The sequence below is a fragment of the Symphodus melops genome (assembly GCF_947650265.1).
Source record: "Symphodus melops genome assembly, chromosome: 13".
Classification (NCBI taxonomy): Eukaryota; Metazoa; Chordata; class Actinopteri; order Labriformes; family Labridae; genus Symphodus; species Symphodus melops.
Genome location: NC_136703.1, coordinates 18,921,847 through 18,934,777, shown reverse-complemented (window position 1 = coordinate 18,934,777; position 12,931 = coordinate 18,921,847). Strand labels below are relative to the sequence as shown.

At 44.0% G+C, this 12,931-nt stretch overlaps 1 protein-coding gene across 1 annotated transcript; it reads left to right on the top strand.

Moving 5' to 3' along the window:
• Positions 1–31: 31 nt before the first annotated feature.
• ncoa6 (nuclear receptor coactivator 6) lies at positions 32–12,415 on the top strand. Its single transcript, XM_079359001.1, has 17 exons — positions 32–167; positions 960–1,297; positions 1,721–1,876; positions 2,007–2,129; positions 2,523–2,645; positions 3,084–3,914; positions 4,070–4,201; positions 4,701–6,051; positions 6,145–6,260; positions 6,407–6,837; positions 6,926–7,162; positions 7,253–10,301; positions 10,838–10,894; positions 11,033–11,063; positions 11,525–11,566; positions 11,817–11,950; positions 12,050–12,415. The coding sequence occupies exons 2-17, from the start codon at positions 1,000–1,002 to the stop codon at positions 12,094–12,096; spliced, it is 7,158 nt and encodes a 2,385-aa protein (XP_079215127.1). The 5' UTR covers positions 32–167; positions 960–999; the 3' UTR covers positions 12,097–12,415.
• The last annotated feature ends 516 nt before the right edge of the window (positions 12,416–12,931 follow it).

Genomic DNA, 12,931 nt, shown 5'->3' with positions numbered 1-12,931 from the left:
AGTTTAAGGAAAACGATTTTTGTTATTAAAATGACGTCACCGGAAGCTGTTTTTATTCTGCTAGCTTGATATCGTCTCTTCTGACTTGCTAGTGATTCATGTTTTGTTAGCTAATCCGGCTAGCAGATGTCGACTGGTTGAACTTATTTTTCAGAAGGATATATGTGGTAAGGGTCCTAATTGTTTATGCGTGATTTACCGCTGATGCCGTATGTCTGGTTAAAGCTGCTACGACGTGTTTAAAATGCATTCACGTTGAGTTAAACTGGAGTGCTACAAAGCTAACTTAGCTAACGTCTGCTAACTGGACCTTCCGAAAGCCTCAAAGGAGTCATGAACAATATTCATTCAGTCTTACGAGCGATGCATGCTAGAAACGTATTAATTTGATTTCTTGTTTAAGTTTATGCAGGTTTGAAATATGCACCATAACATTGAATTCGGGGTATTTGTTTCTTCCTTAATTTGATATTGGTGCGCTAGCTTACGCTTAGGCCTGTGCTCCTGCAGGGCCGATCATATTAAACAAGCTGTCCATCGGTTATCAAAGTGAATGTATAATGTCACCATATGTGACTCAAATAAATCACTTGGCAACTAATATGTTCCTTCCACCAGTATATCTTTGTAACCCTTTGACGTTTCTGCTGTTTCACGTTTAAAATCAGCAGCCATAGTGCTGTCACTGAGGTACAGATGTGTTGTTAACACTAGAGACATTTATCATTCATTCACTTAATGTGTGTTAAAATAAGAAATAAGCAACTTTTTACAGAAGTTGTCTCACCGTGCCATTTAAATGAAATGCTGCAGCCAATAATACAGATTAAATCAGCATCAGATCTACTATATTGAATTATTTTCAATTTATACAATACTGAGTATATTGTTGTTTTACTGCAGTGACTTTATGTGTTTATACCAATGCTAATTTTTTTCTCTCTTTTTTTTGTTTTCAGCTTAAAACGGTTTAGACGCCACTCCTAGTTAAAGGGGAGGATGGCACAAAGACGTAACCCACCTCAGTTGTCCCAGATGACGGAGTACCTGGAGCCTGATAATGATTCTGACAGGGACTCAGGTGTTGGGGAGGATGCTGGGGAGGATGCTGACAGATGCCATGGATGCACAGTTACAGAAGAAGAGGAAGTGAACAACCAAGATGGTACAGAGGAAAACAGCGGCGGCGGTGGAGATTTTACGGTTTTTGTTTCTTTTCAAGGGAATATGGAGGATGAGGACTTCAAACAAAAGCTTGAAACTATCGTCAGTGGCATACCAAACATGCTTGATATAGGTTGGTTTAATATCATCAAACTCTTCTTTTTAATTTGTAAGATATTACTGGTGCATTTTTATATTCTTACACACAGATGAACAGATGGGAGCTGCCAAGTACAGTTATCCACTGTAGTGCTCCTGCTTTTCATTTTTGTACAATGATAGCACTTTAGGTTTTGCAGCCTTCCATGCTTCATTAGTTAATAAATATGAAGGCATATCTTGGATAATGTAATGTAGACTTCTTTTGTGGTTATTTGCCTTCTTTGTTTCAAAACATGTAGTGTAACAAATATTTGTTTAAAATATGTCCCTATTTTCAGTTAGATTTTGTAGGTCCTTGTAATTATAACGTTCCCATTCTTTCTTTGTCTGTAGAATGCTTCACCACACATATGCTGTAACTCAAACTTGTATCCATTCGTTGTCTCATTTTTAGGCCCTGATAGGCTACAGCCACAGCATGTGGAGCCATGGAACAGTGTGCGGGTTACCTTCAACATTCCTCGTGATGCTGCGGAGCGACTCAGATTGTTGGCCCAGAACAACCAGCAGCAGCTCAGAGACCTGGGGATTCTCTCAGTACAGATTGAAGGTATGAGGACAAATTTAGGATTGTTGGCTATTTCACAACAAGATCCCAAAGACAATGCCAAAATAAAGGAATCCTACAAGACCTCCTATTGTGACTATTGGTTATAAATGTTCCCTCTGTTGGTTTCCAGGGGAAGGGGTCATCAATGTGGCTATGGGTCCAAATAGAGGACAAGAGGTCAGAGTGAATGGACCAATTGGAGCGCCCGGCCAGATTAGAATGGATGTCAGCTTCCCAGGTCAGCCTGGTCCAGGTATTAGTTTACATAGTTGTTTACAAGTTGAGTGTACATATTTACCAGGTTAATTGGAACACCATCTAATGAGAAAACACAATTGTTATTTCATTTATATTTCTTTCAAACCTTTATCTTGAAGTAAAATAAAGAGCTTCATTACTTTAATGTATTTCTTCATATTTACATCACAATACAAAACCGTATTTGTCCCCCCAGGAGCAAATTTGTATTCACAGTTGGCCCATGGGTATACACGTTTAAACATGTAACATTAATTCAGTTGTAATATTCAATTCAGTATTAATTTTTAATCTGATAATTTTTTATTGTGATTTACAGTCAATTTAGTAACAATAGCAATTTAAAAAATGTTTTTATTTATTGTCTATCATTTTAAATATTCCATAGGAGGGGTAAGGATGCCAAATCCATCAATGGTTCCTCCTGGGCCTGGTATGGCAGGTCAGGCTATGGTACCAGGCAGCAGTGGACAGATGCATCCTCGTGTCCCCAGACCAACATCACAGACAGGTTCTGATCTTTTTTCTTTTTCTTGTGTGTCTAATAGGGGTGTAAAGTACCTCGTTTTGGGGTCAAGGTTTGACAAGAATTCAGTACATCAGGAAAAAGCAAAGATTCATAGTTTTAAGTTTCTGTAATTTATTTTGAACCCACAGTAGTACAAGATACTGTGTGTTCTATCTCATTTCATTTTGAACTGAAGCATATTTAACATAATCTAAAAAAAAAGAGAAAAACCAAACAAATTTGATTCAAAACTAAGAGAAACCGTAATAAATACCATCTCTTGATTTACAACAATTAAGATGAATACAATGTAAGGTAAAGTACGCCGATGTATGCCGATGAATAAACTTACCGTTACACCTAATGAAACATGTTGTACTTTTAAATATATCACCCTTGAACAGAAAAATAATTTAAAAAGTACTTGTCTTGCTCTCACAGATGTGATGGATCCAATGATGCCAGGTATGTCAGCTCAGCAGCAACAGCAACTTCAACATCAACAAGCTGGTCCCCATGGAGCCGGCCCAATGCCCCCTCAGGCTGCCCATCACATGCAGGCCTTACAAGCCGGGAGACCTCTTAACCCTGCAGCTCTGCAGCAGCTACAACATCAGCAGCACCAACAACAACAACACCAGGCCCAACAGCAAGTTCAGCTCTCCCAGCTTGGACCTCGACCTCCATTCAACCCATCAGGCCAGATGGCTGTGCCTCCTGGCTGGAACCAGTTACCCCCTGGGGTCCTTCAGCAACAAGCTACCCAAGGAGGCCCTGCCTGGAGAAAGCCTCCTCCACAAGGCCAAATTGTTCAACGCCCAACTTCTCTTGCTACAGTTCAAACTCCCAGTCATCCCCCACCTCCTTATCCATTTGGCAGCCAGCAAGCTGGGCAGGTATTCAATGCAATGGGACAGGGGCAATTACAGCAGCAGCAGGCAGGAGTTGGTCAGTTTGCCGCCCCCCAACCTAAAGGCCCACAGGCTGGCCCTGGTGGGGTTGCAGGACAGCCAAGAGTTCCTCCACCCCTTCCCCCAAATTCTGGCCAGCAGGGCAACCTCACCGCCAAGTCCCCTGGGTCCTCATCATCTCCTTTTCAGCAGGGTTCACCAGGGACTCCCCCCATGATGGCTCAGAGACCCACAACTCCACAGGGTTTTCCACAGGGTGTTGGATCTCCAGGAAGGGCAGCCCTCGGCCAGCAGGGTAACATGCAACAAGGGTTCATGGGAATGCCCCAGCATGGACAGGCCGGGTCCCAAGTTCACCCAGGTGGGTTATTGTCTGTTACCATTTCTTATTTAAAGAAAAAAAGAGATTAATATTTTGGGCCATAGTTAAAGAAGCATGTAATGTTGAGGATATAATAGATCTTGTTCCTAACATTCACCAGCACAAATGAATCAACAAATCCATATTAATTACAGGCATGCAAAAGCGCCCCATGGGCTTTCCAAATCCAAATTTTGTCCAAGGTCAGGTGAATGCCGGCACTCCGGGAACACCAGGTGGAGGCCCCAATCACCAGTTACAAAACAGCCAAGTGATGACTCACACAGGTAAAACTTGTACAACTCTGAAGATAGATGTGTTATGTCTTTGTGAAAATTACAGCAATATTTGTACCATATTATTTGTAATATTACCATTACAAATGTATTTGGAAAAGATCTTTTGAATTAGCTTACCACACACTTGACTCTTAAATACATTTAGAGAAGATATTTTATAAATGAAATAATACATCATCTTTGTCTTAACAAAACCTTGAAAAAAAATGGCAGGTAAATGACTACTTCATTTAAAGTACTGCATTTCCTGTATCAAAATACTACATATGTGTTACTTTAATATAATTAGTATATTTGGTAAACCAGATAACTTAGCAATTATGTAATAAAAATCTATTTTAAGTATAACAGTGTTTGTTTAAATACATACTTTGGGTGTTGCAAATAGGGAACTAAAATGTCTCCGCCAGGTATTTGGCATAAGACATAGGCCTTTTGGGGAAACCTATTTTATTCCTTTTTTATTTCCCTTTTCGCCTTACATCAGGAGGTCAGCCGTCTGCTTCTACACCAAACTCCATGCAGGGACCACCCCATGCTCAAGCTAATGTTATGGGTGGACAGAGTAATATGGCAGTTGCGCCCCCTGGTACAACTGCTGGGCCCAGTATGGGACAGCAACAGCCTGGCCTCCAGACCCAGATGATGGGCCTCCAGCATCAGGCCCAGCCTGTGTCCTCCTCCCCCAGCCAGAAGGGTCAAGGCCAGGGTGGAGGTCAAACTGTCCTCTCAAGGCCCCTTAGTCAAGGGCAGAGAGGAGGGATGACCCCACCCAAGCAGATGATGCCTCAGCAAGGCCAGGGGGTGATGCATGGGCAGGGACAGATGGTTGGAGGCCAAGGGCACCAGGCCATGCTCCTGCAGCAGCAGCAGCAGCAACAGCAACAAAACTCCATGATGGAGCAAATGGTTGCCAACCAGATGCAAGGCAACAAGCAGGCATTTGGAGGCAAGATTCCAGCAGGGGTCATGCCTGGACAGATGATGCGAGGTCCTTCTCCAAATGTTCCAGGAAACATGGCTCAATTCCAGGGCCAGGTTGGCCCACAACAGATGACTCCACAACAGCAGCAGCAGCAAATGGCACAACTCCAACAACAGCAGATGCAACAACAGCACCAGTTACAACAGTTGCAGCAGCAGCAGCAACAACAACAGCAACAGCAGCAGCAGCAGCAGCAGCAGCAACAACAACAACATCAGCAGATGAATCAGCAGCAGTCTCAGCAGGTTCCTATTGCTGGGAATCCCAACCAAGTTATGGGCATGCATGGGCAACAGATGAGGCTTCCTGCAGGTCATCCTCTTATTCAACAACAGTTGCAACAGCAGCAGTTACAACAGCAGCAGAAACAACAGCAACAGGCCTTGTTACAACAACAACAACAACAGCAACAACAACAACAACAACAACAGGCAGCTCAACAACACCCACATGCGTTGGGAGATCCTAATAGTGGAACAGGAGACCTTGGTGTCCAACAGATGGTTCCTGATATGCAGGCACAACAAGGCATGATGACTGGCCCTCAGCACATGCAGATTGGGAACGGCCACTTTGCAGGTCACGGCATGAACTTTAACACACAGTTTCCAGGTCAAATGCCAATGGGAGGACCTTGTGGACAGGCAGGAGGCTTTCCTGTCAATAAGGACGTTACACTGACAAGCCCATTGCTGGTCAACCTGCTGCAAAGTGATATCTCAGCAAGCCAGTTTGGGCCAGGGGGAAAACAGGGAGCTGGGGGTGGTAATCAGGCTAAACCCAAAAAGAAGAAGCCGGCAAGAAAGAAGAAGCCGAAAGAGGGAGAAGGCCAACAGCAAGGAGAGGGACTTGGGTAATAGTTTTTGTTACATTGTTACTTTTGACATAGATACTTATAAAAGTAAATCTAATCGCTTGCATTAATTGTTAATACCTTTTTTTGCAGTCTTGATGTGGCTTCTGGCATGGAGGATTCCGAACTGCCAAATCTTGGTAGTGAACAAAATTTGGGCATAGACAACGCAGGCCCGAAACTTGCTGATTTTGCCAATAGGCCTGCAGGTAGAGAAGTTGAACTATTACATTTTGGTTATACGTTTGTATCTGGATTTATTGTGCTGATTCTTGCTGAAGAAAGTATTTGCTTTATTTTCATTATGCTTACTTCTATCTGTCTGTATATTTATGCCTGTCTTTACATTCCCCAGGCTTTCCTAGTCAACCTGGAGACCAGAGAGTTTTGCAGCAAGTACCAATGCAGTTTATGCAGCAGCAGCAGCAGCAACAACAGCAGCAGCAGCAGCAGCAGCAGCAGCAGCAGCAGCAGCAACAACAACAACAACAACAAATGCAGCAGATGCAACAGCAGCAGATGCAACAGCAACAAATACAGCAGCAGCAACAAATGCAACAACAATTGCAACAGCAGCAAATGCAGCAGCAGCAACAACAACAATTACAACAGCAGCAGATGCAGCAACAGCAGCAGATGCAACAGATGCAGATGCAGGGTCTACAGAATGCTCAAAGTCAACAAGGCATGGCGGGGCCACAGGCATCAGGTCAAGCTCAGCCTCAAATGCACCCTCATCAGCTGCAACAACAACAGCAGCAAACTCAACAGCCACACCTGCAGCAGGTATGATACGTTAACCGTTTGGTAACAACTAAATATTTAACAGTTCTATCTATTCCTGTTCAATGTTGCCTCACCTTTTGCATTTCAGCAACAACAGCAGATGATGATGATGTTGAAGATGCAACAGGAGCAGGCCAAAAATCGCATGTCCATCCCTTCAGTAGGGCAGCTCCCTCCTCGGGGAATGGGAAATGCACCTGAAGTGCAGAGACTTCCTGTCTCACAGCAAGGAAACATGCCTGTAATGATCAGCCTTCAAGGACATGGTGGGGTACCGCCATCGCCCGACAAAGCCAGGGGAATGCCCATGATGGTGAGCTCACAGGTGAGGGATAAGTAGCGCAAATTGTGTAAACTATACAAACTGAGTGTAGTGTTATTTTTTGGTTTGTTTACTGATTGGTTGTCTTTTTAGCTTGCCGGCGTTGCACGAAGAATGTCCCATCCTGATGTAGGGCAGGGTCCTCAAGGAACTGGATCAGAAGAGGCCTCTGCAGGGACCCATCTGAAGCAGGACAGACCAGTTGGCCCAGACATTGGGGTGCAGCCAGGAAATGGGACTCAACAGATGATGGCCAATCAAGGTTCCAACACTCACATGTTGAAACAAGGCACTGGTCCATCACCAATGCCCCAGCACACTGGAGCGAGTCCCCAGCAACAGTTGTCCACACAGCCTCAGCAAGGAGGTCCCATGCCAGGCATTCATTTTTCAAGTGTCCCAACAACATCACAGAGCTCCAGGCCCAAAACTCCCAACAGAGCCAGCCCAAGGCCGTATCACCATCCCCTTACCCCAACAAATCGTCCACCAAGTACTGAGCCATCAGAAATCAACCTTTCACCTGAAAGGTTGAATGCCTCTATTGCAGGGCTGTTTCCTCCCAAAATCAACATTCCCCTTCCTCCAAGGCAGCCTAACCTAAACAGGGGGTTTGACCAGCAGGGTCTTAACCCAACAACTCTAAAAGCCATTGGGCAGGCCCCCCCAAGCTTAACTCTGCCAGGCAACAACAACAATGGAGGTGCAGGAGGAAATAACACTAACAACAATCAACAGCCTTTCTCTATTGGCACTGGACCAGGAGGTACAGGTACTAAACAGGACAAGCAGCCAGGGGGGCAGGTTAAGAGAGCAAGTCCTAGCAATAGTCGAAGATCAAGTCCAGCTTCCAGTCGCAAGTCAGCCACCCCAAGTCCAGGAAGACAGAAAGGAACAAAGATTGGCAACAGCTGCCCTCCACCACAGCAGCAGTTGGTTAACAATCAAGGGCAAACAATGATGCTTAGCCCTACATCCATACCCCAAAGTCCAGTGTCCATGCCTTCTCAAGTCAGTGGGGGCATGGAGGCACAGCATCCCCAGAACCTCTTCCACGGGTTGCAAGGAAACGCTGCTGAGGGAGTCAGGGACAGTCAGGGAGTGATGACAGCAGAGCAGCGACACATGCCACAGCCCCAACACCTGCCACAACCTTTGAGAGAGTTATCAGCTCCCAGAATGGCAAGTCCTCATTTCCCCTTGCCCCAGCAGTCTAAATCGGACTCGGAACTGCAGGCCGGCACAGTCAATAAGCAATCTGTACAACATGCAGAGTCTTCACAGGACTCTGAGGCCTCGCCTACTCTCAGGACAGCGCCCACCTCCCTCAACCAGTTGCTAGATAACACGGGTATCCCAAACATGGCACATCGGTCCATACAGAGTAATACTGTTAGGGAGGTTTTAGGAAAGGACAGTCCAAACTCTGCTTCAGATCTTGAGAGAGCAGTCCACAGTGCATCCCAGAGTATAGATATGTTGGCCTCTGTTTCAACAACTGCAGCTTTAAGTGAATCAGAAGTTAAGCCCAAACCTGCAGCCCCAGTTCTTACCAGTAGTCCTTATTTGCAGCCTACTTCAATTCCCAGCTCACACCCAAGCACTAATGTTAACTCAAATACAGCCCCCAGCCTTAGCCAAAACCCTGTTCCAGTTCTTGGTGTCAGTCCAAATCCAAATGTGAACCCAACTGCTACCCTTAGTACCAACACTAATGCCACCACAAGTGTAAGCTCAAACCCAGCCACTTCTGGTCAGAGCAGTCCTGCCTCAATTGTTAGTACCAGCTCTAACCCCAGCTCTGTTATAAATCAACCTTGTTCATCCCTCAAACTAAGCCCTAGTCCGAAACCTGTCACAAGTGTTCACTCAGTCATACAAATCCCTGCCTCCTCTACCACCATATCCCCCAACCAAATCACTGTATTTGTCACCTCGAACCCCATTACATCTGCCCCCACTTCCCAGGCACCAACCTCTATGGTCTCCACTATGATGGCAGTACCTAACAAGAACATTAGACCTCAAGACATCCGGCAGCAGACTCCTGTCCCAAGACCTCAGTTTATTGCCACCACCCCTGTGTTCATTAACCCAATTTTCCAGGTTCCAGGCTCATCTGTGGCCCCTAATACCACAGTGGTATCCCAGTCAGTAACCATGGTGGGGCCTATCCAAGTGTCCACTACAAACATCCAACTTTCCCCTGCCCAAAGCTCCACCCAGTCATCGATGGCTAATATGACCAGCACTCAGCCTACCAGAAGTTCAATAGGACAGGTGCAAATTGCTACAAGTATATCCTCATCAGTCCCAGTTGGTACTCTCCAAGCTTCTCAGCAAAATAACCCAGGGACAATCAAAACAGAAAATGTAGTAGATTCCATTATTGCCCAGAAATCTAGTCCCCCATTACAACAGTCCTCTCCCCATCCAAGCCCTTCAACTACATCACCCTTTCACCCACCCTTGGCTTCTCCTCCACCCTGCTCCAGTCCCGGGGCTGTAAACACCATGCGAAAGAGCCCCATGTCCCCACCTCTTGCTACCCAACTGAAAGGAAAACCTGCACAGGTTGCTGGGGTTGTTGTGGGTACACTTGATACCCAGCAGAGTGCAGTAGATAGGCTTGCACAGGGACCAGTGGGGGCAGTGCCACCTCAGATCTCTCATACTCCTGAAGGTCCCGCTACTCAGACTGAACCCCTAGTTCCCCAAACTATTGTTGCTGCTGCCCCCAACAACATTGCACTGCCTACATCTTCTTCAATTCCCATTCATAGCCAAGTTGCTCTTTCTAATCAGTTTGTTGCCCAGGCTCCATTGCCTACACTTGCTTCTGTTTCAAGCCCAGACCAGGCTTTAACTTCTAAAGCTCCTGTTGTCACAGTAGTTAGTACGACTTCGAGTGTCCCTTCTTCTAGCTTGCCCTTACCCCCTTCAGTCACTCCTGAGCAAAGTTCTGTATCATCCATCGTTCCGGTTTGTTCCGGACCTGGACCTGTTCAGGATGTTCCCTCTGCCACATCCTCTCCAGTTGCTAACCCCAGAGGAGTTTCCGAAGCTCAGTCGGAACCCCAAACTGTGGATCCCCCTGTGCAGTTAGCTGCAGCACCTGCTGAAACTTCCCAGACTCCCCAAGGTAAACACAAAACTGTAAACTAAAAAAGATATTTGGATATGGTGTTACTGTACATTTCTGGATCATTTAGGTGCCCCAAAACGTAATTAAATGCATCCAATAATACTTTTTAGTCACTGACATTTGTGTCAGATCTGCAACCATAGATACTCCTTTTTAGTCCTTATGTTTGTCTAGTGTCTTTAAAAGACCAATGAAAATGTAAAAAAACACAACAGTATTAGGGTTTGGTTTATCAAACAGGTTGATATCTGAATTCTGATTCATATTTAAAGATTTACTTACATACTGTTGATACATGCACATTCTAAGGTAACTTCTAAGTCTTCACTTTTTAAGTATTGACACCTTAAAAAAAGAAAATATTGTGCACATCCAGGCAATATGCATACAGGCGATTAATTATAATATTTGATAGGTTTCTAGACACATTGGTCAATTTTGCATCATCACTATTTTTTTTATTCATAATTTCTATGACTAGTTAACTTTTTACATAGTAAAACATGTCACTTGTATTGATTCTTCCCTTCCAGCACCTATTCAACCAGAACCCTCACAATCGCATGAGCCTGTTCCAAGTGAGAAGTCTGGTATGTTCCCCCCCCCCCCTTTGCGAATGTTTTAATAATACTTTCATTTGAAACACAAAGGTTCAGTTACATATCATCTGACATGAGTTACTTAACAGTCAGTGACCACATAATAACTGTTACAATTGTCCTGTTTAGGTGAAGAGGTCACAACAGGACAAGAGCAAGGGTAAGATTCCTCAAGACATTGGTATAGTTGTAACTGCTGTATTGTTGATTAGCTGTGAAATCATTCATGTGCTGGGGTCTATAAGGTGTTCCCTCATATTAATCTCTGAAAAGCTGGCATAGTCTTTAGACCTGTGCTCTTGTAGGAGAAATGCTTAGTCATTTCTAACTCTACTGAAACTCAGGGAGTTCATTTGGTTGGCCAGGGGGGAAAATGGTGAAATCAATGAGCCACGTGGCCTCAGCACTTGGTATGTATAATTAGCATGCCACCATATAAATATATTAATGCACGAGTATTTTAAACACAGGACAGCCTATCAAAAAGCAAATTGCACCACTCCACTGACCTTTAATAGCCATATTGTTTGCCTTGGGATTGACATAATATGGTGGGGAGGTGAAGTTGGGTTTTTTCAGCACAGTTTATAGTTTACCGCTGTTTTCCCACTTCTATCACAGATGGGCAAAGAAAAGAAAGACGCCCATCAACTTAGTCCCAAGGTATGTATGTATGTACATGTTTGGGCTGCAAAGACACAAGCAGTGGTCATGTCGACGCAGTGGATGCTGTCGGGATGAAGATGGACAGTATCTGTGGTAGACGAGGAAAAACAGCAGAGTCCTGTGTGGTATAATATGTTTCTCTGAGTAGAGCCGAGTTGAGCAAACCCTTGCAACTTTAGTAACACACCCTTGTGTTATCCCTCCTTCTCTGTTTGTCTTTTTTTTCCCTTCTGTCTGTTCCTCCCAGAGCTGTAGTAGAGAAGCCCAAGGGTCCTAGTCGACGCAGCTCTAGAGCAGAGAAGGAGGTGGAGGAGGAAACGGTTCCGGACAGCGGCATAAGGAAGAGATCGGCTAGGCCTGGAACCAGTGCTGCTGTAAAAGGTAATGGAAACAAACCAGCATCTTGTTGGAAATCTATCATTACACCTTAGTGAAACACGTTATACAACCTTTCACTAATATAATTGTTTTATTTAACAGAAACTGGAGCGAGCCCGACCCAGGCCAAACGAAGGAAGTCTAAATAGCCTGTGAACTGTACTGTAAATGTTTTTGTTCCCGCTGTGAATCGATAGAAATAGATTTCAATGTCCCAGATTATGAATTTCACTGGATGAAGACACCTTGTACAGATTGTTTTAAAAATAATTATGCTATTGTTTTGTCTATGCTATCACATGAAATTGTAGGTAGAATGTGTGCTTACAGTATGTGTTTTGTGTGAATGTGCTTTTTATATTAAATGCTGGATTAATCATGTGAAGACTGACAATGGAAGCCTGTCATGATTGTATAATTATGATGTAAAACTGAATTAAATTTTCTACTGCTTTTTGTTCTGTGAAACGTTTCCTCTGTGAACTTCGCCCTGTTGTAAGTTCAGTCTCAGCCTGTAAATTTCAGGATTTCCATATGGCATTACTGACCAGCACAATGAGGAGACATTCAGAGTGGGATGTTAACGTTTAAGACTCACATGTGACGATGGACCTATCTGGCCAAAAACTGTGGGAGGATTAGAGCCATACATGAGAAAGTAATAATAATAGCAGACGAATGTTTTATCCCTTATTGCAAATTGAGGGAAAAAAATCCAAATGTAGAGAATTAAGTTTAATTGGGCTACGCTTGTGTAATTTTGATTCAATCTTGAATAATACATCAATTTTGTTCTCGACATTTTAACTTTTTCTCGAAGTGCATAATGGTAAAAATGGTTCCAACTCTCATTATTTTTTTCTAATGGCTGGCCCTAAACCTCTAAAGTACAAAACATTGATCGAAATGTAATAAAAGAATCATAACAAAGATGACTGTGATGACATTTTGCTAGTGATACTGCTAAGGGTAGGGACCAGTTGT